At 40.0% G+C, this 16,186-nt stretch overlaps 1 protein-coding gene across 1 annotated transcript in view; it reads right to left on the bottom strand.

Annotated features, from left to right (window-relative positions):
- Positions 1 to 6,212: 6,212 nt before the first annotated feature.
- Positions 6,213 to 16,186, bottom strand: part of LOC126457358 (programmed cell death protein 10) — a 46,712-nt gene continuing 36,738 nt past the window's right edge. The window contains exon 5 of the mRNA XM_050093591.1: positions 6,213 to 7,301. Coding sequence (XP_049949548.1) covers positions 7,217 to 7,301 — 85 coding nt within the window. The 3' untranslated portion in view covers positions 6,213 to 7,216. The remainder of the gene's footprint in view (positions 7,302 to 16,186) is intronic.

The raw sequence follows: 16,186 nt of genomic DNA, 5'->3' as shown, positions 1-16,186 counted from the left end.
GTATTCGAAGAGTAGTAGTTCAATTATCCTTTAAAGGACAGGCCCGGAATGTCTCCCCCCTGTGCTCCGCCTCCAATGAACTTGCTGCAGGCGGGACGTAATACCCTAATCGTCCTGATCCCACCACAAAAACTATTACATATTTGCAACCTTGCCGCATACAATATCCAATGACTGGTCTAAAGCACAGGAATCTATGTTATTACAACATATTAGATTTGCAGTAGCTCCAAATCTTCCCTCTCACCCCTCACAAAAGCCTATATTGTCCGATTGTATAGCAATGAGAATTTGTAACAGACATTGCACTATCTGGGAACAATGATCTTCAAACTGTGTCGGGGTGGGGGGGAGTGAACTCTGCCCTTTCCTTTTATTCGTCAACCACTGTACGGACACCTAAAGCCCGTAAGTCATGTGGTATATTGTCACTGGAAATTTTTGCTTAGTAGCCCTTTGAGCACTGGTTTTCTGTGAGTGCACTTTTTTCTTTCAGAAAGCAGCAGCACAAAGGAATTACCAGTGTGGTGGAAACATCACAAGCTCCTGGCTACAGTACATTCCTGACTGGTATAAATACACACAAATGCAGATCAGAATTTGATCGTATTATGGCTTACATTGTAAAACTTTATTAGTACAGCAATGTAGCCATTATCCGACAATCAGTCAACCAAATGACTACTTAACCAAACTGTTGGCCGCTCACAGAAACCTAGCATTTACACAGGCAGCAGTAAAATCTCTGTTACTGTTGTACAAATCAGCCAATTATTAGCAGTGTACTTTCATCATCAAACTAGTTCATATAATTTTACTGTGTTATTGAATTATTTATTGATTTTAGGTGCACAGTGTTGTATGAACAGAGAGTAAAGCCTAGGACTATTTTATTACATTGACGAATTAAAAGGAGAACGAAAAACCTACTCACTTGGATTCATCCAATTAATGAAACGAAAGAGGCTGGAGTTTTCTACACTTCTTTTGAAGAGCTGAGGCAGGATGACAAGAAATTCTTCATTTACTTCACAATGTCGGTGACTGACTTTGACAGACCTCATGCGTGGTTGTAGTATACCATTCAGTCCAGAAATACCAAAATGAGCAATTGTATTCAATATGTATAGATGTTGGCAATAATACTAAGGCAAGTGTGGGATAATCATTTTCAAACGAGTTTAAAGGTCACAGTACTTATTGACACTGTTGTTCTAGTAGTCTGCCTGAAGACTGGTCTGATGCAACACTCCATGCTACTCTATTCTGTGCAAGCCTCATCATCTCTGAAGAATTACTGCAGCCTACATCCGTTTGAACATGCTTACTGTATTCATGCCTTGGTCTCCCTCTATGACTTTTACCCTCTCCCCACCCCACCCTACATGTCCCACCAATACTAAATTGGTGCTCCATTGAAGTCTCAGAATGTTTCCTATCTGCCAATTTCTTCTTTTAGTCAAGTTATGCCACAAATTTCTTTCCTCCCCTATTCCATTCAGTACTTTCTTCCACAATCACCAATATAATCTCCGGCATTCGTCTGTAGCATCACTTTTCGAAAGCTCTAGTCTAAATTGTTTATCATCCATGTTTCACTTTCATATATGGCTACACTACAGACAAATACCTTCAGAGAAGATTTCTGAGAACTTAAATCTATATGTTAAAAAATTTCTCTTCTTCAGAAAGGTTTTTCTTGCCATTGCCAGTCTACATTTTATATCTTCTCTACTCTGACAACTACCAGTTATTTTGCTGAAATAGCAAAACTCATCTACTACTTTAAGTGTCTTGTTTTCTAATCTAATATCCTCAGTAACGCCTGATTTAATTCTGCTTCACACATCAAAAAAAGTTTTGCATCACCTCAGTTCTGACAGTTCCGGAACCTGTACAGAAAATTGGAACAGAGATCGACAATCATCATTTCCGCCCTTTTTATTGCTCATGAAAACCACACATTGCATGTTGTACCGCCATACATTGAGACCTTCAGAGGTGGTGGTCCATATTGCTGTATACACCATTACTTCTAACGCCCAGTAGCACGTCCGCTTGCATTGATGAATGCCTGTACTCATTGTGGCATACTATCCATAAGTTCATCAACGCACTGTAGGTCCAGATTGTCCCATTCCTCAATGGTGATTCGGCGTACATCCCTCAAAGTGGTTGGTGGGTCACGTCGTCCGTAACAGCCATTTTCAATCTACTCCAGGCATGTTTGATAAGGCTTATGTCTGGAGAACATGCTGACCACTCTAGTCGAGTGATGTCGTTATCCTGAAGGAAATCATTCACAAGATGTACAGAATGGGGGCGTGAATTGTCGTCCATGAAGACAAATGCCTCACCAATATGCTGCCAACAGGTTGCACTATCGGTTAGAGATGGCATTCACATATCGTACAACCATTACAGTGCCTTCCATGACCACCAACAGCGTACGTCGGCTGCACATAATGCCACCCCAAAACAGCAGGGAACCTCCACCTTGCTGCACTCGCTGGACAGTGTGTCTAAGGCGTTCAGCCTGACCGGTTTGCCTCCAAACACATCTCCGACAATTGTCTACTTGAAGGCATATGTGACACTCATTGGTGAAGGCAACGTAGTGCAAGTCCTGAGTGGTCCATTCGGCATGTTGTTGAGCCCATCTATACCGCACTGCGTGGTATCGTGGTTGCGAAGATGGAGCTCGCCATGGCACCAATGGCTGCACAACTATTGCCAACAGTGAATGTACTGCTGTTTTTTTTTCCTGCTTCAAGTGCAAGCTCTGATTTACCTCAGTGCACTATTGTTGGAATGGCAGCAATGACCAATTAATCACAGTGGAAAAATCTGTCACTTGCAAAAAGCCTTATTCGCTTGCACATGCTGCTCTCCCCCCACTATGGCCTTGCAGTCCCCTTCTAACAATGCCAAGCTGCCAAAAATATTTGCAGCCTGTTACAATAACTTGCGTCAACTTTGTCGTGTGAAGTGAACTGGTAATATAAAATACTAACAAGTAAATGTGTTGTTCTTTCTATGAGAGATAAATTCAGGGCTAAGGAAAGGTTAAAGAAAGATGAATCTGCAACCAAGACATCTAATGAGTATAAGGTGGTAAGTCAACATTTTTAGCATATTTAAAAAAAAAAGCAAGAATCACAATTTTACTGTTTTACTGCAGTGCTCGATCGACAAACCGTAAAACTATGAAGCACATCATGAAAACAGATTTAGATGATGCTGTTTACAAGTGGTTTACACAAAAAAGATCACAAGGAGAACCTATCTCTGGTCCCCTTCTACGTGAAATGGTAACTTAATTCCTTGAAAATCTTGGAAGGGCGTCAAATTTCAAAACAAGCAGGGGCTGGTTAAAATGCTTTAAGTCAAGACATGGAATTTGTCAGTTTCAAATACTAGGAGATGTATTGAGGGAAGATGATTCTGTTCTCGAAAAAGTTTATAATGCTGATGAAATTGGGCTCAAATGGCAAGCTATGCTGACAAAAGCTCCTGCTTCATGCCGTGAATTTGCAGCACTGGTCCTAAAATAAGCAAGGATTTTATTATTGCTTTAGGGTGTGCTAATGCTACTGGTAGCTAACTACACTCGTCACTGGCAAATGTAAGAAACAGTGTTGTTTCCAACACATTAATGTGTCAACAATGCCAACTGTTTTTATATTTCGGCACCTGGGCAGAAGGTACGATTTTCATGGAATGGTTTGTGAAAGGTTTTGTACCTTCTGTAAAAGCTGAATAGCTAAAGAGTAGAAAAAGGAAGAAAACATTACTGTTTCTTTATAGCACACTAACTCATACCTCATGTAATATCTTAAACGAAAAGGACGAGTTCATAAAAATGATGTTTCTTCCAACTACAGCTCATGGATCAAGGTGCCACTGAGACTTTCAAACAGTATTGCAGAAAAGAACTGTTACGTAAGTTGTTATTAAATAAGAAGAGGACAGAGAAGAATGTCTGTTAAGAAGTCACAAAAATATTGATTTGAAAGATGCATCCTACAAGATCAGAACATCATTGGATATTGTAAAGGACTAGAATTTGAAAAAATCTGGAATAAAATGTTTGGCATGGTAGAAAGTTCTTCAACTCTAAATCAAAATGATTAACAGAATGATACATTCACAATGCTCAGTAGCTACAAGAACTCAATTACCATGAATGTGAAGAAGTAGTTCAAGAACAGATGAGTGTTGACAATGCTATGAGATGCTAGGAATAATCTCAACGAGTCTTCATACATTTCCCCTAGTCAGGCTCTAAACTTCTGAGAGAACACGACAAAGTTTTTGTTATTACATTAATAGTTCATAGCACTCATGTCACTAATAGACAAAATATGAAAAATGTAACTGCTATCATCATCACTATGTTGGAAGTAACCTAATCTTAATTATGCACATCATCATCAAAACAAGTCCTACTTTCCAGTAAGAAGTGATAAAAACTATGCAATAATTTCACACTCACATCCTGACGCCATTCTCTTCATCCACTCTTATTATGTGAAAAAATGCGTATCTGTATTCCGTACGGAGTGACTGACTGATCAGTGCTTGTGCATTGTGATACGGAGTCTTTGATGATGTGGGTGATTCAAGGAGACATGAAGCTTTAATATGAAACGGCCTACTCCTCTCAAAAGTTCACCCAAGAGTGCTAGAGAGATACATAGACCAGTTTGATGGACAATACATCAGCAATAGGACATCACATCAGCAACAGAGTAACATGCCTCCAATTCAGCAGACACTGTGAAGAGGTGCCAAGCATTAGTGTAAGATGTGCTGATGAGAAATATACCATCACCTTTTCTCCCCAAATATTAGTGAAAAAGATTTGAATCATTACCTCTTGACTAAGTATTACTATCTGATCTAAATAGGTGATTTCAGTTATGAGTTTGGGTAAACACAACTGTAAAATATTTTCCTGCATCTATGCATGCATGCAAACGATATACAGAAATTTCAGACAGATAACTGCCTCAAGGATCATGTAAAAAGTACACCAAGCACCCAATTACCTGGCTGCATATAATCCATAAACTTGCAGACTATCTACGTATAGCTCTGCAACTTTCGAAAAAAAATTTAAAAGCCTAGCCTGAAATATTCATGTAGGATACTAACTTCTTGTTATGAAGACGTAGGTAACAAAAACACACACAAGAAGTTAAATACTGATCACTATTAAATGGGACAAAACAACCAAGTGAGGCAGGTATGGTGAAAAGTGTGTTCAGTTGAGGAAGAGAACAAAAACGAGGGACAGTGGAACCTGTTCTCATGCACAATGAGCACTCAAGTGCATCAAACTGTTGTTACAGTATGAATAAGAAAATTTGTTTGACTGTACCAATGTTTGACTTCCCATAGAATGAGAACCACCTAGAGGGGAAAAAAGTGAATGAAAAACAGTCACAACTGGACAACTATTTCTCAAAATGAATTAAAGCAAATGAATATGTAGTACTGTGTATTTTAAGAGTGATTTTGTAAATAAGTTGTCCACTTCTAGTAATACATAAGTAATGCACTCGATTTTTAATGCGACTGGTAGCATGTTTTGTAAACAGAATAAATAAAAGTTTCAGGTTAAAAAAGGAAAGGTATTTTGTATTGTCCATGTTCCTCAGTCAATCTTTTTTAGTCTCAGGTCCACATTAACCCAGATAATCAAGAGCTTGTTGTTTGTCTGGTTTCCAGTGACTTAGTGCACAAATACTATTGTTTACAATACACTTTGCACACTTGGCATTCAGCAGTGATGTGCTACATTTAAATAGAGTAGTGTCAGAGCAAGGGTTATTTAGAAGACCTGAAATATCGCATATGGGAAACATTACAAAATAAGGGAAGGGTACAAAAACATCAAACTTACCACCAATCCACCAATTATGGCGAATCACACAGCTTAGAACTTAGAATAACATGTTGGAGAAGGAATTGTATGATTTCACCAACAATACAGATGCCAACTACTTCAATCTCATACACAGGTATGGAAATGTGGGGTAGGGAATGGGATGGATGGATGGATGAGAGGAAGAGAGAGAAAGAGGGTTAAGAGAGAGAGAGGAAATGTAAGAATTTATATATAATGTTTCAATGTCATCTCATGGGCAACATTCTGCCACTAACGTAGGTACCAAAATTAGCTTAATAAAATATAATATAAAGCAAAATAGCTTTAAATAAATATTTATATTTTTGAGCAAAAGGTTAAGATAATCTACACTTCAGTATTACATCTGCTTTCTCACAGTTTCAAGGATACAAAATATCTTACTTCTTTGCATTATATAATATGCCATATTATTTTCCCTATGGGATGACAGGCAGTTGAGATAGAATTCTATGCTTACTCTGTGAGTTACAGAGTAATTAACACATGTACAAACAGCTTTGGTTCTTAAGGATAAAACATCTTTATCTATAAATGGAAGAACCACAACCATTATTTAAAATGTATCTAAACACAACAGTGTGAAATATATACAATTGGTACATTAAACTGTCTTTCTACTTATCATTCATAGCTTTTTCTTTACAGAATTCACACTGCATCTAAATGACAGCAGAAAACAGTTATCTAAGTACTCTACAACTAACCAAACTGATGGTACAGACTGAATACTAATAAATATCTTTTTTGTTGCATTTTACAACTAAAGACTAACAAATACATATCATTTGAACACAAATCCATAACACTTCTAGTATCTGATACAACTTATGGGTGACAGCTTTCTACATAGGGCATCTCAACATATATGAAAGCAACACAGCCACAAATAAGTCTAGTATATACAGCTATTATCACAAAGTACTGTTTGCTATGAAGAAACTGACATTTATTATTTTCATAAATGCTTTCCATTTCGAAGTAAATCTTGTAAGCTGATATTTCACACTTCCGAGCAATTGTCAACAACATAATTCTTTATAGTAGTGTTGTGGTACTTCTCTCATCTTACTATAGTACAAAAATAATGGCATGGGAATTAAATTTCTGCAGTATTTCTGAAGACTGCAGTTACCTCTGCAATATAAACAGAGATATCTCTTAAATATAAAATGAAATTTAAAATTAAGTATACAGCATAGACAGACTTTTGTTGAATTAAATTAATATACTTTCATCACATCCTGATTGATCAGCGGATGCAATTAATCCATGTGTACCATTTCACTCGCATTTGCTCTTCACTGTTGCCATTATCATATTAGTCTGATGTATTAGGTACAAGGCACTAACAAAAACTGCATTTGCTCTGAAACAAGACACAATAAATACAATGTAAGACTGCTTATATTCAAACCTGTACATTGAATTTAATGGCAGCACCCATTCCAGAATACTGTGATTTCTAGACACACAAATTATCGAAGCAATTACACTGACTTATTACCACCACCTTTATGACCATATTGTTTCAAGGTCTTTTCTTCCTTGACTTTTAAGAAGCTGTAGGTAACACACTTAATATACAGTCCAATCAAAACAGCAAAGGAAAGTAGTTTTAAAGGCATCATGTACTAATAGTGCATATTTAAATTTATAAAATCACTAGGTATGAACACTACAAAAGATCTATGTTATACTTTTTTTCTTATTATATAGTGCACAGATGGTTTGTTTGGACATTAAAGGTCAAAACAATGAGGGCATCAGTCCCTCAGTCATGAGACATTTCAACTGAAGTTAGTGATGTCAGCCAGATATTTGGTTGAATTACAGTAGTATGTAGGAGTGCCAAAATCTAAGCACTGAAAGCAATTCAGAAATAATTTCAAGAGAAATACAGGTACATGTGTCAGGCAGGAACAAAGGTCAGAGAATGAAGGGTCTCCTAAGGTTCATCTCTGGTGAGAGAGAAACACTACCGGCATCTTACCACCTGCCAAACCAATTAAGGGTTAAGACAGTTACAGAGTGAAGGCTGCCTCCTAACTGAGGGATACATAATAACAAAAGTAAGACCATTGAGGATCAGTTTGCCCAACAATAATAAAATAAAGTGAGAGAAATAGTCAGATCAAAAAGATGGGTGGGTCCAGGTGAGTGTCTTCTGAGATTCTGTATGCAATGGGTGCCGTACCTCCCACAGAAATTCCAGTCCAATACATGATAGTCAAAGCGTTAAAGAGGAGAATGGCACCCACTAGTCATCAAATTAACATCCCTAAAACAGAAAGTAAGGTGTGGCAGAAAAACCAATTAAACAAGTTAAAAGCGCGACAACCAAGGCAGTTGGCAAAGGAGGCAAGGTCAAGTGTCTCAAACATCTAGCATCCGGTGGGAGATGCTGCCACCCCCACAACCCTGCCCCATCCTGAAAGAAGATTAAAATGTTCTATCTGAGAATACAGTGAAAACAAAGAGCCAATATTAGTGATGAGGAATCCAGAAGATGGTCCTTTGCCTGGAGAGCCAGAAGGAGGGGGCATTCCAAAATGTGAGCTGTGTGTGAAAGGCCCACAACCACAATGCTGAGGTGGTTCATTACATAAAATAAAATGAGAGGTTAATTTTGCCTATCTGGAGGTGACTAGGGCTATTTTCCTTCAAAGATGGAAATAGTGTGAAGTTTATTACAGAAGGCAGTGGCCATCACATGTTCATCTCAGAGTGAGGAGAGGTTTTATTAGTACCCACATATCCGCAGCTGGGATCATCAAACTAAATGTTGGGCACGAACTTTCTTCTCTAGCCAAATGGTTGGCTATCTCATTCCCCAGGATATACACAGAACAAAGGTAACTGATCAGGCATTACAAAGTTGTCAGAGATAATGTCATGAATAGCTGACGTCAGACAGCACAGGGTGACAAGGGTAACACCAATTAATAGCCTGGAGACAACTCACTGAGTCACTAAAAATTAAAACACTGTTGAGGAAGCTCTGTGTAATAAAATGTAGGGCTCTTTTAAAGGCTATCAGCTTTGCTGTAAAAACACTTCACTTTCCCAGTAACAAATATTGTTCCTGACTGATGAGAGAAAGAAACTGGTCAATCAGAAGGCCACTACCAGATGACATGATTCTTCCCCTTAGTGAGTGGTGCGCACTGTGGGATTAAGGAGGTCATCTCAAAGTATTTAAGTGCATTGCCTGAGAGTAAATAAAGGTTATAAATGGTGAATACTGGGGTCATTCATGCTTTCACTGCTACTGCTTCCAATATGGTATGGAGGAGAATCCAACCACTGATGACATACATGAGAACCGATTTACTGTCCACTCAACATGCTCTCTTGGGGTCAGTACAGTTTGGACAGAATTCACGGTAACTTCAAAGAGTTGAAGAATGATTAAAACAGATAACAGACCAAGAGAAAATTATCTGTTGTTGTTGTTGTTGTTGTTGTTGTGGTAGGTGACAGCAACACCCATTGCAGTTCCAGAGAATTATCACGTTAAGGACAGCCTAGTTAGATGTGGAGGGCCCACAGGACTGTGTGGGAGCTCTGGCACCTCCTGCATTGCCAGAGTAGCCTTATCCTGAGATTTCTTCCCTTTCTCTTTCCCTACTTTTTATGGTTGAGAATACTGACAAGATTTATCTGCTGTGGACATAGGAAATAAAGAAGAGCATGCAGATCTGGGGCACGCTCGAGATTTACAGGAAAAAGAGTTTCTGAAAGAGAGGCATATCACTGGTGGATACTGGAGGAGAATGGTGCTTTCCTGGCCAGTTGTAGGGAGTCAAGATTTCCACAGATGGTGCTCCAAGAACTGCAAAAACAGAGGGCCTACCGTTTCATGATCTAATTTACACATGCAATTACTGACGCCTGATGTAAAGTGAGGGAATTATTTTAGTACACCACAGATTATCACTCTTTGCGTCACTTGTGTTAATTTTCTATGATTTTAGAATGTAATCTAATTGTGGTCATTATTTCTTAATAACAGATACTTCAGAAGACTGAATAAATACTTGATCTCTTAAAATGTCACCTATACATCAAACCAAAATCCTTTTAGGACCACAAGTAAGAAAAAACCCTCAGATAAAGCAAAGTAACTGGTCCCTGACTATTAGCTGCAGCTGTTGCAAATGACATATGTTGCAGAATTGAACAAAATTGTTTCAGTTTTCAAATATACTATGTTTAAAATCACACTCTTTGTCTATTAGTGACCCTTTTTTCTCTAAATATTCAAATTCAATATCAAGCAGTCTTTTAGAATTCACGTAAATCTTTTTCCTTTATTAAAAATTGTAATAGTGTCGTTAAGTTCTGCCAATGATGAGTTTGTGAGAATGTTCAGTTCCTACACAACAAATGTAGTAACATTAATTTATCCATAATAAAAATGGTTGAGACCAAGGAATAACATACTTGAATCTACATTTGAAATACTGCCAATGTTGCTCCAGTATGGTCTGGTTGGCAATAAGTTCCCTATGAAATATGGCCCACATTATCTGTCATTGTGATTGATTCTGCCAAGGCTGGCAGAGTCCTTCCGCCTGTCATGCTAACCCCCCCCCCCCCCCCCACACACACACACAGGGGTGAATGATGATGAGAATGACCTTTGGACAGTTTTTTTTTTATAAACCACTCACACACATGAATGTATTTACACTCACAGAAATGGAAAGTGTTGCACCATGAAAATCTTATGCAAATACTACCACAATCATCCTCCATTATTTCCATGCCTGTGGGATATGTTGATTAAAATTTTATCCTTATGCAAGTTTATTTTCAGTACAGAAATACGCCATTCCTACAGATGGAGAATTGTGAGAGTACATGATGGCTATTGGGTGTCTCGGGTTTCAGGAGTTTTTCAGGTTGAGATCACAGCTCAGCATTCCCAGAGAATAAGCATGTGCAGTTTGTCACCAAGCTGTCACACACTGAAAAAGCTGGAATCACTGGCATAAGGGGGGCATGACAGAATCATAACAACAGATCACACATACAGTCAGCAGGAGCGCAATGGCTCCAGAACGAGTGGTACAAGATGGACTCAGCACAACAAGTGGCAAGAAGAGTACACGCAGGTCTTTCCAGAAGGGCTGCATCATGAGAAGATGTTAGGACTGACTCTGAGGAACAGATGGATGACAACAATCAAAATCTAGACAGAGGTTATACGCAGTGTGGCACCACAAACTACAAGACAAATTACTGGAAGCTGGGTTGACACCTCAAATTACCACTCTTAGTTTACTACCAACACCTACCACAATCCAGCCCAGAACAATTTCCCTTGGCACACTTCTTGCACATTTCTGTGATATTTTGTTGTAAATACCGTATACCTGGTTTGAGTTCAAATGTGCTGCCACCAAGAACCAGTAATTGAGCTAAACTGGCTTTCAACAGTGAACAGGATTCATCCTTACTCTCTATCCCTACTACAGTGCTAATGATACCATCACAAACACACTTGTTTGTGTAAATTGTAATGGTATGAATCTCACAAAATAACATACTTGGAACTTCACTTCATACAGTCATTATGTTACACTTTCGAGGGCTACAAAGAAAAAGTGGTCACTTGGTTCAATTGCATGGCTACCAGTTCTATTTCACCACTATCCAAAAACAGTGGTCCACTGTTAGCACAATGCTAGTCACTGTTGATTTTTCTTCCAGTTGAACTATGACCTACACATGTTCAAACTTCCTTGGCAACTTTTTCATGGTACTGGCACATGTGTAGGTGTGATTACATGAACATGATACAGAACTAAAGTAGAAATTATTCAAGCACTATCACAACAAGAAGCTCAACATCCTGCACTCACCAACCCTATGAGGTAATGATTGCATATCAACAATTTCCTAGTTTCTGACATATTATAGTCATCTTTCTGGAGGATATCAATTCTTTTGAGCTTAAGTTTCAAGCAAACTTATTTGTAAACAAACCTTGGAACATTGATTTGATTGGTTCTACTGCTGACAATGTGACAGCAATGAATGCTATTATCGAAAGTAGATAAAAGAAATCAAACGTGCTTTTGTTTATGCAGGACGTGGTGCTCTGAAGAGAAATTTAAAAACAGATAAATGCATTAAATGAAGAGACTAATGAAATTTAATACGGAATATAACAGAGGTTAGTAGCGACTTCTAAAAAGTCACATGCTGACATTCATACACTATTCTCAATAACAATATTCAGAGGAAAAGTCATTTTTACAATAATAATAATAATAATAATAATAATAATAATAATAATAACAATTTTGTGTGTCTCTATGGCTTGGCGCAAGTATTTCAATTGGATGCCACATCGGCAACTTGTGTTTCCCTAACCCACCCCAGTTATCCAACCAGGGAAAGGGGACCTATAGTTTAATGTAGAGTATGGATCATGTGTCATTTCTGGTGACTGCTCGCACTGCTGGGAGGTGAAGACTAAGTTAAATCAAAGACTGAAAAATTTGTGGTCTGATCAGGAATGACCCGGCAACCTCTCAGTTTCCGGGCAAACACTTTACCACTAGACCATCAGCCCAACAGTTTTGTAGTTATTTCCCATAAAGTACACATAGACTTCATGATTCCCAAGGCAACATTTATGCTACAAATTTAAAGAGCCAAGTTCAGTCCTTAGTCATGTGATTTTTGTTTCTGGAACTTGTGCAATATTCCCCATTGTACTTCTGACAAAATAAAATTAAATTACCAGTCACTTAATCTGGCTTAATGAGTCAGCTCAAAGTTTGAAGCAAGCCTAGGGTGTAAGATAAATATATGTTGAGAGAGAGACAGATAGATATGTAATTAAAACACACACACACACACACACACACACACACACACACACACACACACACACACACACAGAGAGAGAGAGAGAGAGAGAGAGAGAGAGAGAGAGAGAGAGAGAAGGTACTGACTTCAACACATCTTTGTTACTTTTTCCCCAACTATCCACTTCTCCCTCCCCTCTTCCCCTCCATCAATCCACCAACTTTTAATCCCTTAGAGCTTATCTCGCAAAAACTGCATTCCACGTGGGAAAAATATATCTAAAAACAAAGATGATGTGACTTACCAAACGAAAGTGCTGGCAGGTTGATAGACACACAAACAAACAAAAAACATACACACAAAATTCAAGCTTTCGCAACCAACGGTTGCTTCATCAGGAAAGAGGGAAGCAGAGGGAAAGACGAAAGGATGTGGGTTTTAAGGGAGAGGGTAAGGAGTCATTCCAATCCCGGGAGCGGAAAGACTTACCTTAGGGGGAAAAGGGACAGGTATACACACACACACACACACACACACACACACACACACACAGACACAAGCAGACATTTGTAAAGGCCAGTCGAGGTGGAAGTACATAGGCAAAGATGTTGAATGACAGGTGAGGTATGAGCGGCGGCAACTTGAAATTAGCGGAGGTTGAGGCCTGGCGGGTAATGTGAAGAGAGGATATGCTGAAGGGCAAGTTCCCATCTCCGGTGTTCTGACAGGTTGGTGTTAGTGGGAAGTATCCAGATAACCCGGACGGTGTAACACTGTGCCAAGATGTGCTGGCTGTGCACCAAGGCATGTTTAGCCACAGGGTGATCCTCATTACCAACAAACACTGTCTGCCTCTGTCCATTCATGCAAATGGACAGTTTGTTGCTGGTCATTCCCACATAGAAAGCTTCACAGTGTAGGCAGGTCAGTTGGTAAATCATGTGGGTGCTTTCACACGTGGCTCTGCCTTTGATCGTGTACACCTTCCGGGTTACAGGACTGGAGTAGGTGGTGGTGGGAGGGTGCACGGGACAGGTTTTATACCAGGGGCGGTTACAAGGGTAGGAGCCAGAGGGTAGGGAAGGTTGTTTGGGGATTTCATAGGGATGAACTAAGAGGTTACAAAGGTTAGGTGGACAGCGGAAAGACACTCTTGGTGGAGTGGGGAGGATTTCATGAAGGATGAATTTCATTTCAGGGCACGATTTGAGGAAGTCGTATCCCTGCTGGAGAGCCACATTCAGAGTCTGATCCAGTCCCGGAAAGTATCCTGTCACAAGTGGGGCACTTTTGGGGTTCTTCTGTGGGAGGTTCTGGGTTTGAGGGGACGAGGAACGAAACTCGTCTAGCTTGAAAGGGGAAATCAGATGGTGATATGGTTGGCCTGCTAGATGGCGCTCCCATACGTCAAACGGATATCAAGTGCGTTTTTTTTAAATAGGAACCCCCATTTTTTATTACATAATCGTGTAGTATGTAACGGAATATGAATGTTTTAGTTGGACCACTTTTTTCGCTTTGTGATAAATGGCACTGTAGTAGTCACAAACATATAAGTACGTGGTATCATGTAACATTCCGCCAGTGCAGATGGTATTTGCTACATGATACATTACCAGTGTTAAAATGGACTGTTTACCAACTGCAGAAAAGGTCGATATCATGTTGATGTATGGCTATTGTGATCAAAATGCCCAACGGGCGTGTGCTATGTATGCTGCTTGGTATCCTGGACAACATCATCCAAGTGTCCGGACCGTTCGCCCGATAGTTACATTATTTACGGAAACAGGAAGTCTTCAGCCACATGTGAAATGTCAACCATGACCTGCAACAAATGATGATGCCCAAGTAGGTGTTTTAGCTGCTGTCGCGGCTAATCCACACACCAGTAGCAGACAAACTGCGCAAGAATCGGGAATCTCAAAAATGTCGGTGTTGAGAATGCTACATCAACATCGATTGCACCCATACCATATTTCTATGCGCCAGGAATTGCATGGCAACAACTTTGAACGTCGTGTACAGTTCTGCCACTGGGCAGAAGAGAAATTACGGGACGATGACAGATGTTTTGCACGCGTTCTATTTAGCAATGAAGCGTCATTCACCAACAGCGGTAACGTAAATCGCGGTAACGTAAATCGGCATAATATGCACTATTGGGCAACGGAAAATCCATGATGGCTGCAACAAGTGGAACATCAGCGAACTTGGCGGGTTAATGTATGGTGCGGCATTATGGGAGGAAGGATAATTGGCCCCCATTTTATCGATGGCAATCTAAATGGTGCAATGTATGCTGATTTCCTACGTCTTGTTCTACCGATGTTACTACAAGATGTTTCACTGCATGACAGAATGGCGATGTACTTCCAACATGATGGATGTCCGTCTCATGCGGTTGAAGCGGTACTCACTAGCATATTTCATGACAGGTGGATTGGTCGTCGAAGCACCATACTATGGCCCGCACGTTCACCGGATCTGATGTCCCCGGATTTCTTTCTGTGGGGAAAGTTGAAGCATATTTGCTATGGTGATCCACCGACAACACCTGACAACATGCGTCAGCGCATTTTCAATGCATGTGCGAACATCACGGAAGGCCAAATACTCGCTGTTGAGAGGAATGTCGTTACACGTATTGCCAAATGCACTGGCGTTGACGGACATCATTTTGAGCATTTATTGCATTAATGTTGTCGGGGAATGAAGACTCCTACCCCATCTGTTGGTGTTCTGTTAAGTCTGTACATTGTGCTGCCCTCTGCAGCGGATATATTTCTACGATAACTGTAAAATGGACGTTTGAGAATAAAGATGTGTGTGAGCAGAAGTTTTACTGTGTCCTTGATTTCACTAGTGTGTAGCAACATTTTGGTGCCGAAACCCGGGAGAACATGAAGAGATAGAGTGCTACTACACATTAAAGAGGACTCGACGCCGGCGGAGAAGGTTTTGGGCGACTTCAATCTCAAAATCCGGTCACGTCACGCCACGTTCAGCTCACACAGATAAGTTGCGGCATTGCTCTGAAACTGTAGCAAAGGACACTGCGGGGCGATTGATTTGTATGTGATGTTACTTGGTGCATGTTTGTTGGTGGCAGAGCAATAGAGGGCAGTTGGCATATTATTTGCAAAGCACAAAGGGGACTTGCTGAAGTATTGGTAGACTGCAGCGCCATCTGTTAGCAACAGCGACCACTACTAAAGGTCGCGGAAGTTGAAAACTGCACGGCCGCGCCATCTCTTGAGAACTACAAACATCACTAGGGGCTGCTAACGGTTCACACTCCAGGACAGCGTCATCCCTTAGCGATAGCATCCAACTGTCGGAGTGTCTTGACCTTGAACGCACTCTCGCGACAGAAAGCAAAACCACCAACTCACCATGGCAGAAGCAGTAGCTACGAACTTGGGGCGG

Source organism: Schistocerca serialis, chromosome 2, assembly GCF_023864345.2.
Source record: "Schistocerca serialis cubense isolate TAMUIC-IGC-003099 chromosome 2, iqSchSeri2.2, whole genome shotgun sequence".
Classification (NCBI taxonomy): domain Eukaryota; kingdom Metazoa; phylum Arthropoda; class Insecta; order Orthoptera; family Acrididae; genus Schistocerca; species Schistocerca serialis.
The sequence above is the reverse complement of the archived record's forward strand: the minus strand, read 5'-3'. Positions and strand labels throughout refer to the sequence as shown.